At 39.7% G+C, this 24541-nt stretch overlaps 1 protein-coding gene across 3 annotated transcripts in view; it reads right to left on the bottom strand.

Moving 5' to 3' along the window:
• Positions 1-443: 443 nt before the first annotated feature.
• Positions 444-24541, bottom strand: part of dachc (dachshund c) — a 35109-nt gene continuing 11011 nt past the window's right edge. The window contains exons 2-11 of one of the 3 annotated variants that reach the window (XM_084736106.1): positions 24427-24536; positions 19717-19827; positions 12944-13122; positions 11239-11359; positions 10996-11130; positions 5854-6050; positions 5110-5260; positions 3060-3188; positions 2790-2861; positions 444-1023 (exon numbers count right to left, since the gene is read on the bottom strand). In XM_084736106.1, coding sequence (XP_084592232.1) covers positions 986-1023; positions 2790-2861; positions 3060-3188; positions 5110-5260; positions 5854-6050; positions 10996-11130; positions 11239-11359; positions 12944-13122; positions 19717-19827; positions 24427-24536 — 1243 coding nt within the window. In that variant the 3' untranslated portion in view covers positions 444-985. Of the gene's footprint in view, positions 1024-2789; positions 2895-3059; positions 3189-5109; positions 5261-5853; positions 6051-10995; positions 11131-11238; positions 11360-12943; positions 13123-19716; positions 19828-24426; positions 24537-24541 lie in introns of all 3 variants that reach the window. The other 2 variants (XM_084736104.1, XM_084736105.1) reach the window with 2 other exon arrangements.

Raw genomic sequence — 24541 nt, 5'->3', positions numbered from 1 at the left:
GGTCATCATGTTTCAGTAAAGGACAGCTTACATGTGACCCTGCTTACCACCTTCCTGTCTGTGTGTCAATACTTACGTGTATGTTTTTGGAGATGGAGCAAGAATCGATGTCACATCACTCCCCACACACACACCCTCACATATGTATGGACATGTGGGCACATGGACGTTCCCCTCCTCCATGCACACACACACACACACACACACACACACACACACACACACACACACACACACACACACACACACACACACAAATCTCAAGGGTTTACTGGATGCAGAACTGCTCTGTTTGTCACAAAAGACACCCAAACTGAACTATAATATAAATCCAGATAAAATAGATAGGTGCAATGTATTTTAGAGAAATCAATAAAACTATCTGTTCACATGAAAAAATTAAATGAACGATGCTTTCGGGTGTGAAATAAAGAAAGAAGCACTTAAAGACACAATTTAATAAAAAGGATTTGTATTGTTTGTATTGTCAAACTGCACTACTGCATAACATACACAATACAAGTCATTTACTGACTGTACAACATGCCATTATGTTTTTTTTATAATAATAATAACAAAAATGATGACTATATATATGTACACAACTCTGTTACAAGTTAAATTCATCACTTGTGTCCAGATAAACATCACTGACAAAAAACAACTATGGTCATCTTCATCTAGGAAGCTAAAAACCTTGATTGAAAGAAACACAGTCAAACAACATCATCAGAATAAAGTACTGTTCCCACTACGACCGAGGTTCAGTGATAAATGCAATAAATTAAACAAGAGAACAATGGAGAAAGTTCAAATGTCACCCTTAAAATGCAGGGGGGGAGTCCTCTTGAGGAGGCGGAGATCTCAGATGCCACCGCGTGACTGAGCATGCCTGTCGATTGTTTTTCTCATAAAAGGAGGAATCTTCATCGCTCTGTTCTTCCATTCATCTATCCATTCATCCATCCATCCCCCCGCCTTGTCTTCAGTACATCCCAGTGGTCTGCAGGAACACTCTTCCCTCTGAAATCCACACAGAAATCCAGATTAATGAAATGAATTCTAACCTCTCTATTGAAATAAGTTGTAATTAACGGAGACAGATTCTTTATGGTAGGAGTAGGAGGAAAAATGCTAATGTATTCATATAAATATTGAACAAGGTCTCCTACAACCTTGACCAAATCATTAATAAAAGATCATTATTAAGTAAGGCTCAGTTGAAAGTGTTTTTCGGCCCCTGATCCCTGTTTTTGGCGATAAAACTTCCTGGCACAAAGGAACCACATCCTGCCCCGCTGTCTGACAGACAATTCCCCTTTAAATGATTTATTACTGGGTGTTAATTATGCAAATGATGTCCAAACAAACTCGTCACGAGGACAATTAAGACAGCCGTTAATTAGTGGCCAGTTCTCTTCTTGCTTCACTGACATTCAATTAAAAATTGCCTTTGAAACAAGCACGCTGTCTGGTACGGCGGTCCTGGCACGGCGCGGAGCAGAGGTGGGCTGGAACCGTGCACTCGTTTGATGAGGCCGGGCTATAAGATCATGGCCATTTCTTTTTCTGTCTGTTTAAGATGTTACATGTGGGATTTTCTCATTAATCTATCCCTGTGAAGACAATAATGTTGGCAAAATAAATATATTAAACGCCCGTCTCCATTAAAACAGTAGCCTCAATGAACTGCCTCATGCTTCATTTAATTTTGTTCAATTTCTCAGGAGCGGTCTCCATGTGAAATCTTTGAAAACCCTTCCAGTAGACCGGTCAGTTGAGCATCAAAAGCAGCAACTAGGTGAAATAATGAAATCTGTTGTCCTGGCTCAGTTTAAAGGAGCTAAATAAACCCCCAACAGCAGGTATCACTGTTAATTTCACAATTCTTACACTGAAATGGCATTTTAAAGTAAGCATTACACTCAATTTATCATTGCTAATTACTAAATTATGCCCACAAACTTGGTGCAGTGTCTTCACAAAAGCTGATTTAACACACGTACACGTTTTAAAGAGGAAACCTGTAATGTATTTACTTCAATAAATCATAAAGTGGACATGATATGTCATCAAAAATGAAGGAAACCTGACAAGTTGAAGCTGCTCTGACAGCACAACATAACAGCCATAGCACTCTCCTTTGAAATTTCCCTTCCAGGACAGAATAACTTAGTTTTTTTGCACTTTTATTTAACCATCATGTCCCACTGAGACTGAAAATCTATTTTAAAAGAGCGACGTGACCAAGGTAGCAGCATTTCATCTTAATCAGAGTTCAAATTGATCCCAAATGTTCACAAATTGAGTAAATGTTTGTTTATGAGTGTTAGAAATCATCAATAACCTTTTAGGAGGAGTAGATGTTAGGCTAGGCGATACATTAGTGGAGTCTACCAGACAGTAAGGTAGGCAGTCACTGCTTGCGCTTGTCTTGTACTCCTGCAGTGTTCCTGTCTGAGCTTCCTCAGGTCTGAGGAGGAAACAACCCACTTCAACCATAGATTGTATATTAAATAGGATTTAGGAGAAAAAATCCTTTATGTTTAATGTTTTTACTTCATGAGAACATTTTGATTTTCTGTTCTTCATACACAAATAAGAAAACATTTTTTTTAAAGCCCTCAAATTCCTTGGAGTTGTCAACTGGTGACAGAACTTTATAGCAGTGACAGCAGCTTTTCTGTCTAATAATTGCACACCTACAGCGTTCCCACTGATTGCAATGTGAGGCTACTTTCACAGCTTCACACTGACGACGCAGTTATTTGTTATCTGGACACCTGTACCTTGTACTGTCGCCTTGGTGTCCAGTCTGTTGTCATCATGGTTGCTCCCGTCCACGTCCTGGGTCACAGATTCTGTGTGAGGAGGGGCTGCTGATGATTGATGGCCTGTAGTTTTGTCATTAATTAATAAAGACACCTAATTAGAGGCAAATGAACAGCCAAGGCGATGTTGCAGTGAAGGCTTGGTGACATTCAGTATGAAAATGAGAATTTGTCAAAGCAGAAGTAAGTGCTTACAATGGCTTAAAAAAAACACTTCTGTGTGTGTACCTGTGTGCGTGTTGGCAGTGTGCAGCAGGGTGTGCTCTGCCTGATCACGGAGTTTCACCTCTTCCTCCAAGGCCTCCTGTAGTCGCCTCTTATTCCTCTTTTCCTTCTTCAGGCGCTTCTGGATCAGAACTGAACAGAGAAGAAGTGCAGGAACGGATGAGGATGGATGTCGGAAAAGATTAAAAATCATTTTGAGGCTTTTTAATATTTTTGTACTAGACTTGTGTGAATCTGTTGTTGTAGGAATTTGTTTATTGTATTTCTGTGTGACCTTCCTGCATCTTTACATCAAGAGATTTGAGGGACTTTGAAGGTTTTGAGTGTTTATTGTGTGAATATTAAAAGGATACTGCGGATTATTTATAGCGGGGTTGAATGAGGTACTTATCAATAGTCAGTGTATTAACTACAGCAGATGTCAGTCAACATGCCCCCAGTTTGAGGAAGCAGAGAGGAGTACCAGCATGGGACGTAAGTGATGCACTGCACTGGGTACAAAATCAATTTAAAAAAATGTATTTAAAAAGTGTTTCAAAAGGTTGGTTCAGACTCACAGAGGTCACATAATAACACAAACAAACTAACAGATGGAGACAGTGGTAGACCAGAAACTCCTGTGTTCTACAAGACAAAATTACTGATTTTACCAGCGGAATCTGGTTGATCAAGAGAGAGCAATATTTGGCTTATATGATGGTGTTTTTTTTTTCTTTTTTTTTTTGGAAAAGGCTGTCTGATGGCAAAGCGGTGAAAATATTCAAAACATGGTGCTCACTTACTCTGCTTCCATGCTGGTGCCTCTCGCTTTTTCTCCCAACTGAGAGTGTGTTGATCGACATTTACTGTGGGTGATACACTGACTATCGATAAGTAACTCATACAACCCTACTTCAAATCATCTGAACTATCCCTTTAATGTAAGATCTTGTAACAAAGCGGAGGCATCACTGCTGGTCAGAATGAGCAAAAGTTTATTTTACTGCCCTGCCACACACCATCACCTGCACAGATCAACAACATCATGTTACTGGCAGGTCTGGGTCCACAGATGTATGATACGAACTAGACAGGGCATTGCCGCTCAGTTTTACAGCAAATTTTTCCCCACCGGCCCAGAAGGCATTTTCAACCATAGTCAACCATTATAAAAGACGCATCTGTAAAACTGTTGACAGGACACCTCAACCTGCAAAAAAAGTCAGTTCTCAGGCTTTCTATGATGGATTTATTTTTGTAAAACTTTTTGTAAGCCCTTTTCTGTTCTCATTGTAGCTGTCCTATCCATTAAAGGGATAAAAGCCCCTCAAAAAAACAAAACAAATCTATGATGTCATCAAATGTAAAGTCTGTGGGCTGAGCGGTAACTTGCAGGCAGAGGCAAGAGGGGAAACACTACTGCCCATACTCAGGGGGCTGTGTAACCAGGAAGTAAAACCCACAAGCTGCACGTTTTTAGGTTCATGTGCCAGGAGAGAAACTCTCATTGTACTCAATGGGCGCTATTGTGGTGCACATTATCTATTTCATTATAACACAGCTATGTTTGGGTCATACAGTCACTTTCCACCACGAGTTAAAAACTTCTCCTTCTGGTGTGACCTCATCAAACAAACAGTCCTTGATTGGTGTTTTTTCTTGCTCGGCTGTATAAGACAGTCTCTATAAACATGCCAAACTTGATTTAGTTTGCAGTTTAGTGCCAAAATCAGCCCAATTCACCTCTGCAGATGCTTTGAGGGCTAATATACAGTAGTGTCCTCCTCCCCTTGTCTGATTTTAAAGTGACTGGACATCCTGTCAGCTCCGACGAAGATTAGGCCTCCAGTATTTAGGTGTAAAAATCAACACTGTGCCAGTATTTATCAATACATAAGGGGGAAATTAACACTGATAGTTTTAAATAGTAGCTCTATAAGGAAGTGAGAAAACACTCCAATCAAGACTCACCAAAGAGGGTAACTTCCAGGTAAAAAAAGACTAAAATTAACACTGACTGAGGGTTTATTCTGCTGTTTTTGCTGCATGTGATGCTTGACACGGTGCAGTCTACCTCTGTTTTTCTGCTCCATGCTGAGCTGTCTCTCCAAGGTCTCCCTGAGCTCCCTCTCCCGGACCAGCTCCATCTTCAGCTCCGTCCTCTCCAGCTGATCCTGCTTCTCCTGCGCCCGGGCGTTCTCTATGGCAACCCTCAGCAGACCCTGCTTGGAGACACACAGGCACACATCAACAGGTTACACACTGAACCAAAGCCGGGAGATGTGTTTCTAATCACCTAATCCTAAGTAAATGTTTCAGTTTTTCAGGCACTTTAAAAAAAGGTAGTATGTTACTACACGTTCAAGGGTAAAATAATTAGTAATGACCCGCAGAAATATAAAAAGGAGGAGCATGTAAACCACATCAGTGTAAAACTAAAAAGATCACAAAGAATTGGCTAGTCCTCAGGCAAGGTTGTCGTCTAATGTTTTACTCGGGTGTGTAATTCCTGGATTTACTCAGACAGGAACAGAAAAAAGTGATTTCTGCCATCACATCAGGGTGAGATGAGGTTATAAACATGTTTTTGTCCCTGTGAAAACCCAGCCACAAAGTGCTTTCTTTCACCGTGACTCTGCTACAACAAAGACGTGTAAAACCTGAGAAGCAGGTCAGCACACGCCCATCGCAATTACCGCATATCCTAAATGTCTGCCTTGTCTACGATTTACCATTTCAGGAAATCCCAAAGAGTGGCTCATCTCCCTTCCTATTCATCTCGGAGTATAATAATAATAAAGCCCCGGCAGAGCCTCACCTGGATGTTCGTGAGCAGGGTCTCTATGGAGGACAAGCCTTCCGGGAAGATGAAGGGAGTGTGGTGGAGACCTGCTGGGAGCTTCTGTCCTGCGGTGTAAGATACCCTCTCACAGCTCTCCCTGCCTGATGGGGGCTTCTGGTAGACTTGTCTATCACAGCTCTCCCTGGGTGTGTGAGTGGCCAAGGAGCTGTTATCTGGAGGGTAGAGAGACATTCTGGTGTCAATATTATTTTCGGTGAATCAATTTAACACAAAGGGATTATAGTTTTCTGTACATTTTCAGACATATTGACACATATTTTCTGGGTATCTAAGCCTGATGTAGCTGACTTCTCTGTGCCACAGAGCTCCACTGATGTCCCTAAATTATCACATTACAAATAAAAACATACCAGTGAGACACAGTGTTGCACAGGATGACATAATCCTTCATCACTGAACGTAGACATTGTAGTTTTCAACACATTGACCACTCTGCTGTTGTAAATACAGAACAGTTCAGCACCAAATCTGTGGAATCTGGAAAATCGTCCCCTACAAATGAAGTGTTCACTCCTGTTTGAGCAACATGCGTCCAGCTGTTTTAGGAGGAAACACAGCCTTTTTTAAAAATGAAGGTGCACATACAGTAGGTGAGAAGGTGTGTAATGGTAATCTATGATGTAATTACCACCTGGAGAGGATCATGCTTTTTGCGGGCATTTCTTCAAACTTGGACTCAATAATTATCTGATTTTAAAGGTCAAAGGTCAAAGATCAAGGTCAGTGTGACCTCATGTATGTAACATTCTTGTGAACGCGATATCTTCAAACTTTACACAAAAAAAAAGTTGAACTCAAAGATGAACTAGATTTTGGTGGTCACAGGTCACTATGACCTCATGTCTTTCCCGCTCTCGTTAACATGATATCTCACGAACGTTTTCAAATTTGGTACAAATGGCCACTTCAACTCAACGATGAACTAATTACATTTTGGTGGTCAAAAGTCAGAGGTCATTGTTTCGGCCATACCTCAATAATTCATGCACTAGTTATGACAAAATAACACACATAAATGTCCAATAGGATACTAAGAGATCTGGAGAGTAACTACATAATAAATGTAATTGTTATCTGTTACTAACTAACAAAAATATGTAATTAAATTTCAGTTACTAATCAAAATGTCTGTGATTACAAAGGGGTTACATCCAGGGGTTATACATCTTCTTCATTAACGTATCTTGTAGCCACTGGTCTGTTGGGTTTTTTATTTGATATGCTTTACACAGTAGTTAACCTAATGTAACTTGAACATTAACTTTACTTTCATGATCGCAGTACATCCTAAAAGTATTAGAAAGTTAAGTAACTTTAATTTTAAGTCATTTATTTACCAGGTCTTTTTACTTTTACCTGAGTAGGTTTCTCAAATGACAATTTGTTTTACACTTGAGTCATTTCTAATGGGAGTAAATGTTCTTTTATTCGAGTATGTATTTTCAGCTACCCAACATGGCCCGTTTTTAAAGATTTATGTCTCAGTAGGAACAGATGGGGTTTGGGCATGAGTGTGACAAACAGGGTGGGGAGTCAAAGTATTGAGAGATGGTCTTGTTTTGGTCTATTCTTGGGTTTTGTTTACAATAAGAAATATATGGAATACTCCCCAGCCTGATAATTTAAGCAATGATTAACAGTAGGTGTTTTTACTTTCTTTTCTGAAATAAAGACACCTTCAAATTAACATTTTAAAAGCACCTGTTTTTTCTTTTTCTTCCTTATTATAACCTTATATTTAGTGTTTTTTATATGTTGCATCATTTTTACACATTGTCAACTCTTAATTTTACATTGCAGTTTTTTCAGTCAGTGCATACAACTATCTTTTTTCTTTACTCTCTCCTGTAAAGACTTGTTAGGTTTCCTTACCATCTTTCCTTGTGTCACTGACTGATGTGAGCAGTCTCCACTACCTTCACCAACATACAAATTCTTTCATGTTTGATATATTATTTCCAAGAATTCGGGTTTTTTAAACCTGCAAACGGATCCTCGTTTCAGCAACAATACGTAACCAAGGTTGAATGCAAATTTCTATCATTTGTAGCTCACTAATACATTTACTTAATTTCTTGTAAAGATATCAAGGCCAACAGTAAATAGGTGTTTACACTAATTACTGTGTGCGTGTAGACATACGCAGAAGTCCTGGTTTGGGGTTTTGAAAATGTGGTTACCCTTTATTAGATGGCACTCTGCCTATTGATAATGCATCACAGCTTGACATCTCCCATAAAAACAGCTAAGAAGCTGCATTATGGATGACCATCTGTTTGTAAACCTGAGAACTGCGTGTTCCCGATTCGTGACAGTGGGGGAGATGAAGATTAGCCATTTTCTGCATTTTTTTTTTTTCCACATCAGGCAGTTGCTCACTTTATGCGTTGACTGTCATCCGAGCCACTGAGGACGAAGACATCCTGGGAGTCCGGCGGTTATTGGAGCAGAGACGAGTGCGAACGTGCGATGTGATATCTGGCACTTTTCTCTGTCTGTGACAAATGACAGTGTTTTCTCCACTTAGCTGACCACAGCATCTTCTGCTCCAAATCCACCCACCTCCCCTTCTCCGCCTCGGCCTCATGTCTTGGCAACTGTCACATTCAAGGTGTTTCACAGATGAGAAGCAATACCCCCCCCCCCCTCCTCTTTCTCCCTCTTTCTTGCTAAAAGCATTGCTCTGTAGAGAAAGGTAATTAGCAGGTGCTGGCGAGCTCAGCGGAGGGCATCCAACTACACTCCCGTGGCTCACATACAGACACACACACACACACACACACACACACATTCGTAGCCGCTGAAGTGCGCAGTCAGCAGCGTGGGCTCCCCAGGCTCCTTGGATGTGACTGATCCTTTATTGAGTTACTGTTTTACGCCTACTTTACCTCACACTCACACACACGTTTGGCATAAATACACACACACATACACACGGCTGCCAGCTCGTTTGATCATTTACCCATCTTCCTAACCAAGGTCACTGTCTGTTTTTCTCTTTTCTCCCAACTTCATCTCTCTTATTCCTCTCCCACCCGTCCCCAGGGCTAATGAACTTCACCACGTGAAGACTGCCAGTCAGCGGAAGAGAACGGGAGGGAGGGAGAGAAGGAGAGAGACAGAGAGAGAATAAAATTCTGCTGATGTTTGGTTAATGGGAGTGAGGTGTCAGGGATGGCCTCTGATCTTTGCTGCATGGATACGTTGTTCAAAGACCACTGAAACAGCACACACAGCCAAAACGGACTCCCATACACACTTGGAGATTATCATACAATAGATTGATAGAGTGACAGCGCTGGAGTGCTCTTTGAAACTCTGCTCAATCCACGATAAACCCATTCTGTGATGTGCTGTAGGTCAAATACAAAAGCCTGCCATCCAGCAAATGTACATGTGTTTCATTTGCATGCAGCAAAATCAATTGGAAATCAATTGCATAAATGCGATGTGTGATGCATGGCATTCACGTCGTTGGTGCCATCACTGCTTTGTCAATATGTTCACAGATACCTGACAGCATCTGAAACCTTACCTGGGAGGCCTTTGTGATTTCTAGATTCGATTACTGAATAATGTGATTCAGTATTAGAATACATTTGCACAGGCGCGTGCACACACATACAAACTCTCTGTTCCTCTCGTCTCTCTCCTCGCCGTGGATTTCTGCTGACTGTTTGTCCTTGAGCAGTCCTCATTAAGCTAATGCAAACCTCCCTGACAGAGAGAACCAAACAACTGACGTTGCAGCGCCGTGGCAACGCGGGCCTTAACGACAGGGAGGCGGTCGTTATGCAGATGAGGTCCAGCTGAGAGCGCGGGAGGCCGCCTGGCTCGTTAGGCCGCGGCCCGGCAAATGGCTCGCTAATGTAACACTGCTTCCTGGTCTAATGGAGCCCTGTTTTGCAGAATTATTTGTCTTTGCTCTCCGCGGGAAGCCAGGGGGGCCACCGACAGCGAGGAGGAGAAGAGGAGGAGAGGAGCTGTGAGACTGTGAATCCTTATCGACCTGTTACTGAGATATTTCTTTCCTGACAAACCCTTTGTCTTTAAAATAGTGTTAAGTAAACCATCAGACCGTTGCCAAAAGTGTGAGTATAAACTAGAATTGCCGCCTCATGGTCATTTGCCTCCCCAAGCAGTCAAGTTGCAGTTTACATCAATGTCTGTCCACACTCATATAATATATGAAGTAAAGATTTTGAAGGAATTTAATAAAAGATATGTTGATTGTATTCTTACAACTATATAGGTATTCCAGGGAATAATTCCCAGTGAGACACTTAGAGAATATATTTTACAGATGAGAGCTGAACATTAAGATGTCACAGTGAGGCTGACCTTTGACTTTTTTGCAAATGAAATTTAATCACCTCATCATTTTATCCTATTAAAAATTTGTGTATAATTTTAATTTTTTAAAAAAGTGTCTAAATTCTTGACTCATGTCCAAAAGTGTGTTTTGCGAGGTTGCAGTGACCTTGACTTTTGACCCCTAAATTCTAATCAGTTCATCCAATCCTTAAGTTGATATGAACATTGTACCAAATTCGAAGGAATTCTGTCCAGGTGTTCCTGAGATATTGCACTCAAAAGAATAAGACAAACGTAAAGTTGCAGTGACCTTGACACTTGACCTCCAAAATGTAATCGGTGCATCCTTGAGTCCAACTGGACATTTGTGCCAAGTTTGAAGACATTCTATTAATGCATCCTTGAGGTAACGGGATGGAGGTACAGACAACCTGAAAACATAATGCCTAAGGCCACAACTGTTGGCAGCGCAGAGGCATAATGATGATATAGTTGGATGGATCGAATGGAAACTGAGCACTCGTTGTTCTGTATTGACAGACTTTGTTTAAAGGTGATTGATTTGTACAAGAAATAATCATTACTCATTAAAAATCATTGAATGATTAATGACCGTCACAGGAAATTCTCAGAAAATAGCAAGAACTTAACCTTTGAAAGGAAGCTGACATTGTCATTCAATAAATTTGCGTAATTTGTGTAAATAAGACCAAAGATGTCTAAATACAAGAAGCTACATTTTAATTTGTGATTTGTCTATACAAACATGGCTGTGTATTTTACCTCTGTCAGTGTGGCCTCTCTTGTTCTCCTTGCTGTGCTCCACTGAAGTCACATCTGTCTCTCTGGCCGCCTGCACCACACCAGGGGAATGTCCCAACACACCGTGACTTGATGGCAGCCCGTTGTCGAGTGGGTCTGAATTAAAAAATATAAAAAGTTATAAACTCATAAATTCCTCACAGATGTTGTTATAGCTGAAGCCTCCTTCTGTTACCTGGGCAGATCACACAGGTAAGTACGTACGTGTGGTTTCTGCGGTGCGTTCTGTGTGAGACGGTGAACTGGACACACTGCTGCTGTGATTGGATGACATCTGAGCTTCCTCCAATGAGGGAGAAGGGGAGGGGCTGTCACGCACTCGCTCCTACCAGACAACAAAGAATGATTATTATGACAATATCAGCTGAAAATGTTGGCTTACAGTGTACAAAACATATGAATAAGCAAACCACAATGGATAAAACTTTACTTTGGAAGCAATATTTCCCTACAAAGGCTGAGAGCAGCAGCTACAGAAACCTTGAAATTTAGGAGTGAGTTTGTAATGCCCTTTGTGCTTACATTTTATGCCTTTAATGATGATTAATTTACCCAAAGACACAAGTGTCACAGACCTTACATACTTAAAATACTTAAAATATGGCAATGCTGCACTCTGGACTGGATAATCTTTAGTGAATGCACGGGGAAAATGCATTATGTACAGTCAACTGGAGTTCTTTCAGTTCATGTGGATTATGTACCTCTGTTTTACTGTCAATTTACTATTATTTACTAAAATTAATTTAGAATTTAATGCCTTTAAATTTAAAGGCAGCACACCAAATTGGGTGAATTCCAGTTTAGAGTCAAAAACTGACACAGGAGTTCCCGCTGCTACTCTCCTAAGCTAGCCTATTGTTTAAACCTTTTAACTGAAATAGCGTATCTGCTAATCATATAGTTATTACTGGCTCTTATAGTTCTGATGACAACAAACTGAATTATTAACAAATCCAACAACATATTTATATTTCAATTACAGAGAGCTAAAGATAGAAAAAGAACAACTATGGCTAGCCTGTAACTATCTTGCCAGCTAGCTTTATTCCTCTTTCACTTTGGCTGTCTCATTGTTCGTCTCCAAGCAGAGTGGGACGCCAGTTTCTAAAACCCAGAAATGACCAATTTATAGGAAAATTATTTCCTTTATGGTAAAACAGATGCCAAAAAAAATGTCTGGACTTAATCCCCAAAACTGCATTTAGGCTTCGGAGGGCAGAATAGGCCACAAATCACCTGTAGTGAGAAGAAAATGGTTGGCTGTTCTTGGCACGGCCAATATATATTACGGTGTTCTTTTTTTCTCTGGAAAATTCGGCTCTCATTTCAATAAGCCTCGTAAACCATCTTTGGGACCAGTCCAGAGTTTGAAAAACAATGGCCTGCATCGTTAAAATTATGACCGGAGACGGTACTTCCTGCGACTGACGAGGACATGGTGTAATACTTTGTGAGGCCAGACAGAATTTAACATTTTTGCCGATGTATAGTTCTTCCAAACTGCCTTTAATCAGTCTTGAGAGTGTAACCTGAAACATGAGACTGTTTTTAAGCAAAGTGACTAAAATGGCTTAGAAGTTTCAGTCTGTTTTCAAGATATGGGCGTGACAACAAGCCAAGAAACAGCTGATTACAGCCTGGTAGTGATCCAGCATGTACATATCCACCAGTGGACAGTTACCGGTTTTAATCCCAAACTACTGGATGAAAGAGATTTAAACTTTAAGTGTTAAAAACAAGCTGAAAGCTTTTTAATTTAGTGACATATTTTGTTTTTCCAAATATCACATTTTTCAACCAACACTTAAATGAATTAAAACTAATTGTAACGTCATGAATTTCTGAGTGTCACATGAATTACTGGCTGGTGGTCAGCTCCACCGGGCTGATGGGCCTCTCAGTTCACCTTAATGACGGAGGTGGGAGCCCTGGCAGGGGGCTTGGCGTGGAGGTGCGCCACGTTGGCCATGCTAGCCAGTGTGCTCAGTCGGTTCATCTGGCCCATTGCCATGGAAACGGAGGCCGGCGCCAGGCTGGCAGGGATCAGAGGATGTGACATCATCATGAAGGGCAGCTGATCCAGAACTGGTTGGGGAGAATAGAATAAAATAGAATAAAACAGAGAAGACCGAAGAGAGCACAGCGCAGTAAGAGTTTGTTGCTTCCCATATATGTCAAAGGTCAGAGAAGCAGCTCTGTTTAAAGTCCATCAAAGCTGCACTATAGATGCACCGAACATGAAACAGGTCTCGTCTGTCTCTTCTTTCATTTTTGCTTCAGTCGTATTTATCCATCGCAACTTAAAGGCCTTCCTCTGCTCAGTCCTGCGGTGTGTACTGAACTGAAAACCAACAGCGGCTCTGGTTCTCTGATGGCAGGATTGAAACTGGACACCAATATCATTCCTCTGTGATGTCAATATTACCTGGATGACTGCTCTGCTTCTAAACCGTGACTCGGAAATATGTGTGCATGAGCGTGTAGAGGGACATCGAGTGTGGAAAGAGACGAGCACAGGAGGAGAGTAGGGCTGGTTACCAAAACCTGGTGGCAACATGGGACTGGTTCCTAAATGTCCGGTGCCTACTGGACTGAATCACGCTGCAGTTTACGGTGCCTCATTCATACCAAAAATACCAACTGAAAACTTATTTTGCTGTTATTAGTACTGTAACTGTTATTTTGTGTTAAATTTATGCAGTTCAGTTTACCTTTATTTATGATATGTATTTCCAATGTAAATTTGTTTACGGTTTTGTTTTTATTTCTACTTACATATTTAAGTATACTTTAAACTGTTAACAGTTTTTAAAAAACTGTTCTTTAATGTCACTGATCATCATTTTTTGCATCTTTTTTGGCTGCGAACAGAAGCTCTATAGGTTGCTCCATTGGTTGACAAAAATTGCCCGTCCTTTGGTGACCATAGTTTCTGTCCTAGGGGGCTGAAGTTGGTCATGAAGGTTAAATGTCTGTGTGAGAAGGTGTGTGTTCATGTCAACTGGTAAAAAAGGGGGTGACCTCATTCACCAATGGAGGTCAGGTGGTTGTTTGTGTGTGTCCAAGCATGCACACATGGATGCATGCGCGTATGTAGATTGCATTAGCTGATTGCAGGTACTGCAAATTTGTGCTTGTTTTTTAAAGACTCTGTTTTAGTCAGTATTGTTTTAGCACCTGTACTGGAAAAAACCCAAAAGCCCTACAGGAAAGTGGAGGAAGACATGACTGAGAAACGCTCGTCCTGATCATTACAACACAAAGGCAGTGATGGCCTAAAGGTGTTGCTTTCGTGATGCTTTATATTCTTTTCATGACTGTCACCTGTTCAGCCTCTCTGGAATTAAGACAAACTGGCAAACTTCTCTTTCAATGCCCCGGTGTTCTTGATGATAATCCAACACGTTTTCAGCGGTTCAAACCAAACTCTTATTATCTCGGCCAATCTGTTGTTCGCACTCCCCTCTTTAAGACAAGCATCCACTATCTTTAAAGAAAATCCTTCCTCTCAACAGCACCCCAGTGGGTTGTTGCGGTCCCTCTATTCATGAAACAAACAATCCTGTTGGAGGGGGGGAGAAAATGACATAAATATTTATCATTTAATAAAAGGAAAAACAAAAACAAAAGAAACACAGGGAGGAAGTGGAACAAAAGAAGCTGATGGCAGTCCTGGTGCTGGGCCAGCAATGCACGCTGGGTAATTATAAACACAAAGGAAAAAATCTTGGACTCTATTCCACACAATTGTCACAAATAATAGAACGAGTGCATGGAAACAAAAAAGGGCTATCCAAAGAGGAGAGATGAAATAGAACAAATAACGGAGAGAAAGGAAAGAAGGAGGAAAAAAGAAAGGAAGAAAGAAAAAGAAAAGGCAAACTAAGAAATAAAGAGTGAGGCGTTGACTTTACGAGTCGGGCTCGCTGGACATATGTGCAGTGCTTTGTGCATTTGGCAGATTAGTCTCTCACTTGCCCAGAGCAGAAACCAATCCAAACAAAAGATCTGTCTGAATGGAGCTAAATAACCAGATGCTCCGACAATCAACTAGCAGCCAACTCCAAATATTAAGCCTTGGTTAGAAACCAGCGCTCCACTTTTTGTCACCCCCTCCTCCCTCCCACCCCTCTCCCCTCCAAACCCCCACCCCCTTCTATAATTTCATTTTCATTCTCTCCTTCTTCTTCTTCTTAACTCTGTTTTTTTCACTTTCGCTGCCCTCCCATCACTCTCTCTTATGTTTCATTAAAAAACATCAAAAGTCAAAGTGCCTCTCTTATGTTTATCCAAACAAACCATTACTGTAAACAAACAGTTACTGTAAATTTCCCAGAAGATCTTGTTAAATGCAGAAATGGCTGCTCCCTGCTCTTCCCCAGTCCATAAGGTGTCACACTCAGCATTTGTGAGTGTGTGCGTGTGTGTAATCTGAGATTGCCTTTGTAGTGGTTAAAGCTCTGGTAGGGGCCCATCCTTCCCATAAGGCCGTGGGTGGCGGTATGGAAAAAACACACTGTGCTTATGTGTGTATGTATGCCTGTGCTGTGTGTGTGTGTTTCCACTTGACTCTATCATTAACAGTGATTAAGCTTTACAGGTTTATAATGGCTGGTGGTAACCATGCCACCTAACTGCGCACAGATGCTGGCAGTCGTAACTGAGTGTATACAATGGTAAACAATGCTTAAGACTGGGAGTGTTTACAGACACGGGTAAAAAAAAAAAGAAAGAAAACTACAACACACACACACAAAGAATCAAAGCCATAAACAAATGGGCTGAAACACACAACTGGGCAATTTTGACAAAATAAAATATCGCAGAATTTCTAAAGAAATATCTCGATATTTATTCCAATAATAATGAAGGGATGATTATTAGTGCTTTCACAAAATATTAGAGCTGGGGGAGGCAGTTTATTTTGGCATTACTGAGGAAAAACCTTCAAGCACTATGTAATTCTAGCGGCCTAAGAAAAAACTAGGCAAGAGGTTCTCAATTTTTTCTCAGATAGAAAAAATACAGAGTCCCCTCATGTATGGTCCTTGGAACGATTTGGCTATTTTTTTTTAGACTTCTCTTAGTTGTGCAGATTAACAACACAAGAGAAACATATCAGAAACATATTTGACATGTTTTACAAATATCTGCATCATGTCAACACAGATACCCAGGAAGAGAATAAAGATGTACTGATCCACTTTTTTTTTCCATTTCTTCTTCTTCTTCTTCTTCTTCTTCTTATTATTATTATTATTATTATTATTATTATTATCATTATTATTATTATTAATAGTAGTAGTAGTAGTAGCGGTAGTAATAGTAGTAGTATTAGTAGTTCCCATGATGGCAGCTCTAAATTTGCTTTTTTTTAGCGTAGTAATTACAAAAAGTTGTGGAATTTAGATTGAAATGTGGATCGGTGTTGCAAATCCAACATCTGAAGCTGGTTTTCACCATGAATTGGTGATGCATTAATTTGTATTTTTACATATTATTCATTAAACTCTGAAGCCTTTTATAAAAACAAAACAAAACAAAAACAAATATTTTTTAAAATTTGTGATCATTTAAATGAATGACTGAAAACTTTTCATGAACTCTTGGCAGAGTGCCACGGACCTCTGGGGGTCCCTAGACCTCTATTTGAGAACCACTGAACTAGACTGAGGCTCCTCCTCTTGGTTCTGTTTTCAGGATTTAGAAAATCTAGCCTGTGATGGGAGACACTGGTCAATCACAGGTCAGTAAGTTAGTTGATTGATTCACAACCTGGGAATGAGGCTCAACAATGAATTATCTTTCTCCAGAATCACTTCCTGCACCTTTAACACAATGAGATTTTTTGATAAATAATCATCAGTAATGTGGATATAATGACTTACTGAGGAAGGCAAATAATAGTAGAGATAAAACAGTCTGATAAGATCAGAAAATGTCTCAACTGCAAAACAAGGGAAAGGCAGCACTTATGCCACATCACAATAAAACAATATAAAACAAAATCTAAGATATCTAGTCTCATATTTTGATATCAATATAAAATGATTATGATTTAACTTTTGTTTCCTTTCAATTTCTGAAAAACACAAGGACAAATTCTTCTTTTTCATTTCTGCCCTAAAGCCTTGCAGTATGCACCATATGAGTGTGTGTGTGTGTGTGTGTGTGTGTGTCCCAGGTTGATAGCGTATTCCACACAGGCCTCCATAAGCCCTGTCATCTGTCTAAACACACTGATGTCGCTTTAACCTGTCGATAACAGTGGGGGCGGTGCGTCCGAGTTGTTTGTGTGTGTGTGCGTATTCGTGCGTGTGCGTGCGTGTGTCCGTTCCACCATCGATTGTCCAGCATTTGTCGTTTGCATTCAGGATAGTGAATTAGAGAGAAGACTATTGATTTGGCTTCAGCCTCTCATCTTATTCATCTCTCTATCATCCCGTTGCGCTCGCTCTCGTCCGCTGGCTGCTGCTCCACTTTCGCTGGCTGCTCTCCTTCACTGCAAAGCCAGGGATCGGTTGCAGGAGAGGGAAGAGTTTTTAATAACATGTGACTAAAAATTATACCTGCACATGAAACGAGCAGCCAAAGGGATTCAGTTCCAAAAATGAGGTGATTTTGTGCTTTCCAGGGACAAAGTGACTTAACTGTAAATGAGAACACACAGCTTACTTACTTTCTTCCAGTAAATCCTGAGGTAATGTTACTCAGTATGACAGAGCAGTGCCATGTTGAGTATGACTAACAGCTCTGGTTTGGTCTACATTCTCTTGATGTGATGACTAATATGTACTAATGATTTGTCGGCAGCATTTTGAGGCCACAGAGCGGATGACCAACCGTGTTTTCCAGGATACGTTTCCTGAATCTCATTGAATTTCACAAATAAGCAAACAAATCTGAAGCTGAGGTAAATATTCACTATTACAGGAATTTATCATGAGCTGAAAAAACAGGAAAACCCCTACAAAGCTGGCGATAAGAATTAGGGATGCACAGTTAATCAAAACAAAACAGAAATCTCTGACGCTACAAATGTGCTGATAAAGGTAAATTGTGTGACTAAACACACATAATTTACTCAAGTGGAAGCAAAGATATGCTGTAAAATGAAAAGGCTGAGAAAACTCAAAATTTCAAGGCAACTTAATAGATTTTTGAGTTTTGAGCCCAACTCAAACTCAAAAGTTTTGAAAAAGTTTTACCAAGTAACAGTGTTTTGTTTTGATTATTTACTTTTCTTCTTAACATAAACTTAAATCCTAAAGTTTCAGAAACTCTCTATCAATATATTTTAAAATTTGTTGCATACATCACATTTATGTGAAAGTGAACTGAATGTAATCATTAACATCCTCAACTGCAACCATTTAATTTTCAAGCCTCCAAAAAATCAGGTTCACAGTTCACTATGAGAAATTTTTGAAATACACATTTTGGGGGTTTCTTAAATGTAAAGATAGGATGTTTATCTAAAAAAGAAAATAGGTTGGCAAAACTTTTTCAAAACTTAAGGGTTAGAGTTTTGAGTTTGATTCAAAACTCAAATCTAGTGAAGGCAGGCGCCTTGAAATTAAGTGTTTATTCAACTTTTTTTTTTTTTTTTACAGTGCATTGTAAAAAAAAAAAGATGAAGTAGTGCTGATTCAACTTTTTTACTCAAGTGAAAGAGTACAGGCTCTGAAATGTACTCAAAGTATAAAAGTATTTCTACCAGCTGTTTCTGTGCAAAGTTAACTGAACCTCACCTTTTCTCCATGGCTGAGTCTCCCTCTCTTGTCTGTTTTGTCTTGTTGCGTCTTTTACTTTAACTTGTTATGTCTGTGGTGTGTGATGCACTGATGGATAAACCAAGGAACCGTCTTTACTGTCCCATTCATTTAGATTGAATCAGTCTTGATGGCTGAAGGTGGCATGCAATGATGCAAAATAAAATAATAATATAATAATTCAGCTGAAATGCATTAACACCAAAATAGCAAACACTGAAAATGTATGTATTTGTAGTATTTGTCTTACAATGTAGGGGATAAAAGAAAAAAGTTACAAAAATAAATACTCAAGTAAAACACAGGTGCCTAAAAATTCTACTTATGTACAGTAACTAAGTATTTTTACTTCCCACCTCTGATTAAAATGAAGTACTGTAGTGCTGCATAGATGTCCTGAGCTACAAATCTTGTTCTCCAGATGTAAGAAAACATGTTTGTTTGGTAGAGACCGCAACAAATGTTACATCTTGAAGATTTTACTCGCTTTTTAAGTGAAAATGAAAATTGTGATGCAAAAATGTAAAATTAAACACACAATGAATTTTTAGCATACCGTGCATGAAAAATAAATACACAAAAATCAGCTCCTTATTATTTGATGGTTTGGATTACCTGACCCAGATGTCTATTTCTAATTCCATCTGAAGAAGTGACTCATCACCGCTGTAGTTTGTTTTTCATTCACCGTCTCTCAGAGGAAACACACAGGCAGCAGAGGTGATGTCACATCCTGGTTTTAATCAGCTTGGTTCAGCAGCCGCACGTAAACACAGCTGCTCAAGTCGTATTGACTTGGCATCGCAGATGTGTACAGACAACAACCGCGCGACGTGTTATACGACCGTAATTAAACATTTGTGTGTGTGTGTGTGTGTGTGTGGATGGACAAATGGATGGGACTCACCCAGCCCAGGGTTGTGGTCACCGTTCTCTCCGTTTGGCCCGCCATGTTGTTGGTTGCTGTGGTAACCGGCCATCGCCTCCAGCTTGATCTTCTTGGCCAGGGCAGACAGATCTGAGGGAGAGGGACAGATATGGAGAGGAAGAAAGAGAAAAAGAAGGAAAGAAAGAAAGAGAAAGAATCAATAAGAGGCAGATCAATGGCCCCGGTGGAGGATTAGAGCAGTGGGTAGGCAGGAGGTTGTCATGGGAAGACAGAGGCCAGCCATTCATTCTGACTGCACCGCTGCACTGGCCATTTAGTCTGCCAGGGAATCAGCAGTGATAGGAACAAGCCAAGACATTCATCTCTCCCACACAGGGACATCACATCCCACAGCACAGCACACAGGACGACACTGAGCGGTGGCTGCAGCTCCACCTTTGAGCCAGAAAAGTGCTTCTTTATCAGTATAAATTAGAAGCATGAGAAGAAAAAAAGAGAAGATACTTTTTAATAGGGGTTGTGCACTTTTGGATGATACGAAACTGAGAGTGACAAAACGTGGCAGGAGGTCTGAGCCACATTTTAATTTGTATCTTGAGCCTCAGAAGGTAGTCTGACCCACAGAGCAACCTTTAAAACTCTATCTTATGCCACAGAAAATTAAATATCTCTCGCACTAATACAGACAAACACAGTGAATTATTAAAGTTGGACAAACCACGCAACTGTGCAAACACCGCTGAGGAAATGCAAACAAACCATAAGTCTTAATTTCCTGATCTTGGATACATCGAAACATTTGCAACAAACTGAGCTGTTTTTCTTTTTCTTACACTGAGGCGAACAGTCTGTCTGTCTGAGACAACCACAACAAATTGTTCCTCTTCTTCTCATCTTCTCTCTTTCTCTTTTCCTGCCCTCTTGCCTGCTCTCCTCCCATCCCCTCTCCTTACTTTACCTTTTCAAATGTCAGCATCACAGCGGGACATAAGCCACCGTGTTGCGTGTGTGTATGTGTGAGTGCAAGAGGGCGAGAAAAAGAGACTAAGGAGGATCACATCAAAGATTTTCCCTGCCTTTTACGCTCAAATGTCCTCCCTCTCTCTGTCTCTTCCTCCCCTCTCATGTGGCCAGTTCTAATCAGTGGCGCTGACATTGCCGCCGTGCCCTCTCCTTTGGTGGAAAAAGACTCTTTTCCCACTGCGAAAGATGCTCTTGAACACTCAACGCATACACAACACACACATACACACACTCAAGCACCTTTGAACAGTGAGAGGAAGCGGCGCTAACAGAAAATGGCTTCTTTTGAGGCGGGGAATGAAAAGATCAGGTTGCAGTGAAGAGCACAAAGCCAAGGGCAACTTTGAGAGCGGCGAGGTGCCAACAATTACTTTTCTCCTTTTCTCTGTGCTCCACAGACACACACAAACACACACACACAAACATGCCACAATAGGGACTCAAACACACAACTGTTTGTGACAAGAACAAGCAGCACCATGGCCTTTAGCAGGCAGTTGACAAAGACAGATCCTGACATTACAAATAAGAAATTTTCCTTCAGACATGTAAACTTTTTTTTTGCTACAATATAATTATTTTAATAATCCTAAAACTTAATTTTGTACTTGAAGAGACAATTAAGCAGTTAGACTGCAGGTAAATTTAATCCAAGATTAGTTCTAGTCAGAGTTTAACAAAACGAAAATGAGTCGATCCAGATTTAAAATTAAACAAAGGTCTGTTCCAAAACTACAAGCTAATCTCAGTTTAGTAAATCCAAGTCTGGTGAAAATATCAGAGTTTAAACAATATCGTGCTCTGTAATGTTTAACAAAACATTACACTGTTTGCTAGCTAGTTAAAAAAACCAACAAGTTACATTGTTTGCTATTGAACTAAAAAGTTTTTTTTTTTAAGTTATATTGTTTGCTAGCCAGCTAAAAAGTAAAAAAAAACAAGTTATACTGTTTTCTAGCTTGCTAAAAAGTTATCAAAATGTTATATTGTTTGCAAGCTATTTTTTTTTTTACTTATGTTGTTTGCTAACTAGCAAAAAGTTAACAAAACGTAAAACTGATTGCTAGGGAGGTAAAAAGTAAAAATATATCACTGGCTCGCCAGTTAAAAAAGTTAGTAAGTCCACTCATCATGGCTTGACAGAGAGGCTCTCATTTCTCCTCCTTTGAGAAAAACTCCTTTGAGAGGCATCATTAAATTCAGCTGTGTTGAGTTTGTCCCTTCACTTTCTTCGAGAGACTTGATTATTTTTCTCAAAAGTTAAACCTGCTCAAGTGCAAGTGTAAAGTTAACCCTGAAGGTAAACTGGAGTTTAGAGTCTTGGAGCAACAGAATTACAGTCATTTAGAGTAAAAACCTAGCTAGCTGAACTAGTTTAAATGTTTATGTTAAAAGTAAAACCATGATTTTTGGGGGTTTAAACACTGATCCTGCAACCCCGCCTTAGAGTGTCATTTACAAGGAAGTGTGGAGAATTTTACAGCTACAAAGAAATAAAAAATATTTTCAATCCTGCTTTTTAAATAAAAAATATTAAAGAAAATTCTAAAATTAATCGGAGGCCTAAAGATTATAAATCTTACTCAACTTAACAGAGGACTTTCTGTACTTATAATTCATGAAAGAAGACCAACTTGCAACTTATGACTTGCTTCTTGTGTGTCAGCAGTGTTTATGCTAATTTTATTAATCAACACACAGATCACCTCCCAGAACCCCGCCTCCTCATGCTATCGATGATGGGTAAAATGTGTCATTATGAGGGTCTGCAGGGAAAGAAGACAACAACGCCAGCATGTATCCATTCGTCTTAAGCAACCTGCTCTTTCTTTAAACTGACGGCATAGCTCAGCTGGTTGCCAGGTCACTGCTTTCACTTTCCAACAGCTGAGAAGAAAACAAGATTTGAACTTTAAGACTGGCTCCTCTGAGGGCTGAAGCAACAATATGACACTAATTCACTCTTTAAAACAGCTCCTGGAGCCAAAACAGGGATTTCTGCTGTGACTACTGTACAGCTGTGAAGAATTACAAACCCTGACCTTATGAAAAGCCTGTGAAAAGGGAGATTTAGAGAGTCAGAGAGCCGTTCTCCTTTTAATGAATCTTTGATACAGAATACACTGCCAAGCGTATTGATTTGGTCATGTTTAATGTTATATTTGTTCATTCTTTTTTATTTTTAAGCTTTAACTATTTTAGTTGAAAGTTACTTTATTTTAGTTGAAAATATTTCCTTACATTGTTCTTTGAATTGTTTGAAAACAGCACTGTGTATATTATTGTGCTAACTTACATGAATGTCATTTTAGAACTACAATAAGTAGTAAAGGCAGCAGTTCTAGTGCTGCAGTATTAATAGCAATAAATGTGTAATTACTGAAAATTTAGCGAGTGGCTGACAAAAAGTTTCATAAAATGAACCCAAAAGACTGACGACTTTTAAAACATTATTGAATTTTGTATTTAGTCTCTTTAACGGCCCAGATATCAATTACACATAATTTTAAATGTATTCATATCTGAGTCAAAGGTTTTATTAAAAGGTGTAAAATATAATTTTTGTTGTAATTATCATTAAAATAATGAGTAATCATTTCTTTCTTTAATTTATTCTGATCAATTAACTTTAGCATTTCCATATTTTTAACATTTTCATTGAAATACAGAACATATGTCAGACTGTATTTTTTTTTTTTTCAAAACTTGGAACCCTTTTATTAATATCTCCACTTTCCCATTTCCTTGCTCTCCTCATTACAACTTTATGTTCCTACAATGCCATCTGACTGGACCATGGGCTCTGATGTGCCGCTGACTGATCGTTACTATTGATGAGGGTTTGACTATAAATGTGAGCTGATTCTTCGATTAGCTTCCTCAGACATGTGAAAGAAAAACAACGTTTCGTCTGTAACTTCAGCACAGCAGATAGACTTCTGTGGGCCCTTTCCCATTTAATTAAGGAACTTATCAACAGAAGATGCATAATATAATTTACCCTGCTATCATTTTGGACATTTTTTGCGAAACTGTAAAATATTCCCCCTCCATTACATGTCTTTGTTGTATCTTTGTGTTAAACACTTTTGAGGGATCATTGAAAAAATGTGTGCTTATGTCTGTTATTATATAATGCACAAAGAACATTGTCAAATATACTGATATCAGTCTTGGTATTGGCCCCAAAAATCTACTATCAGCCAAATTCTACTGAGAACACTGGCTCTGTATTCCTGTTGCATGGATCTTTTCTCTGAACGTTTTCATATTAATGTGAAGAGCGAGTATACAAGGTACTAAAAGGACTTTAAGAGATCCTTATCAGGACTATTCATGGTGATTACTGTTGAGCAAAAAATCTACCAAAAATCTGTAAAAATGAAAGACTACACCCTTGTCCATCAAGGCATCAAGGAAAATAGGTAAATTAAATAAAAACAGAAATTAAAACGCCAATAAAGGATTTATGCACAACAAAAGTAAAAAACCCTTATTTTCCACATTTTTTGGAAAGTGAAAAACTTCAGTATGACGGCAGACTGGTGAATTTAACAAGCACAGTGGACATCATAATTATATGCTGTCAGAAATGATTCCTCTCAACAGTGCTGGTTTAGTTTGACTGTGCGCCTGTGTGATATTGTTTCTACGCTACATGGGTACATGTGTACTGTATGTGCGTGGTGAGTCCTGGGTGGTCACCTGCAGGAGGCATGATCCCAGCGTGCATCAGACCGCTGTGGGACAGCATGTGGTGAGTCCCGCCCTCTGTCACACTCTGCAGCCTCTTGGGCGGTCGTCCAGGCCTCGAACTGTG

This window comes from Lutjanus erythropterus, chromosome 14 (assembly GCF_056507025.1).
Source record: "Lutjanus erythropterus isolate fLutEry1 chromosome 14, fLutEry1.hap2, whole genome shotgun sequence".
In the NCBI taxonomy this organism is placed as follows: domain Eukaryota; kingdom Metazoa; phylum Chordata; class Actinopteri; order Lutjaniformes; family Lutjanidae; genus Lutjanus; species Lutjanus erythropterus.
Note: the sequence above shows the minus strand (reverse complement) of the source record. Positions and strands in the feature narration are given on the sequence as shown.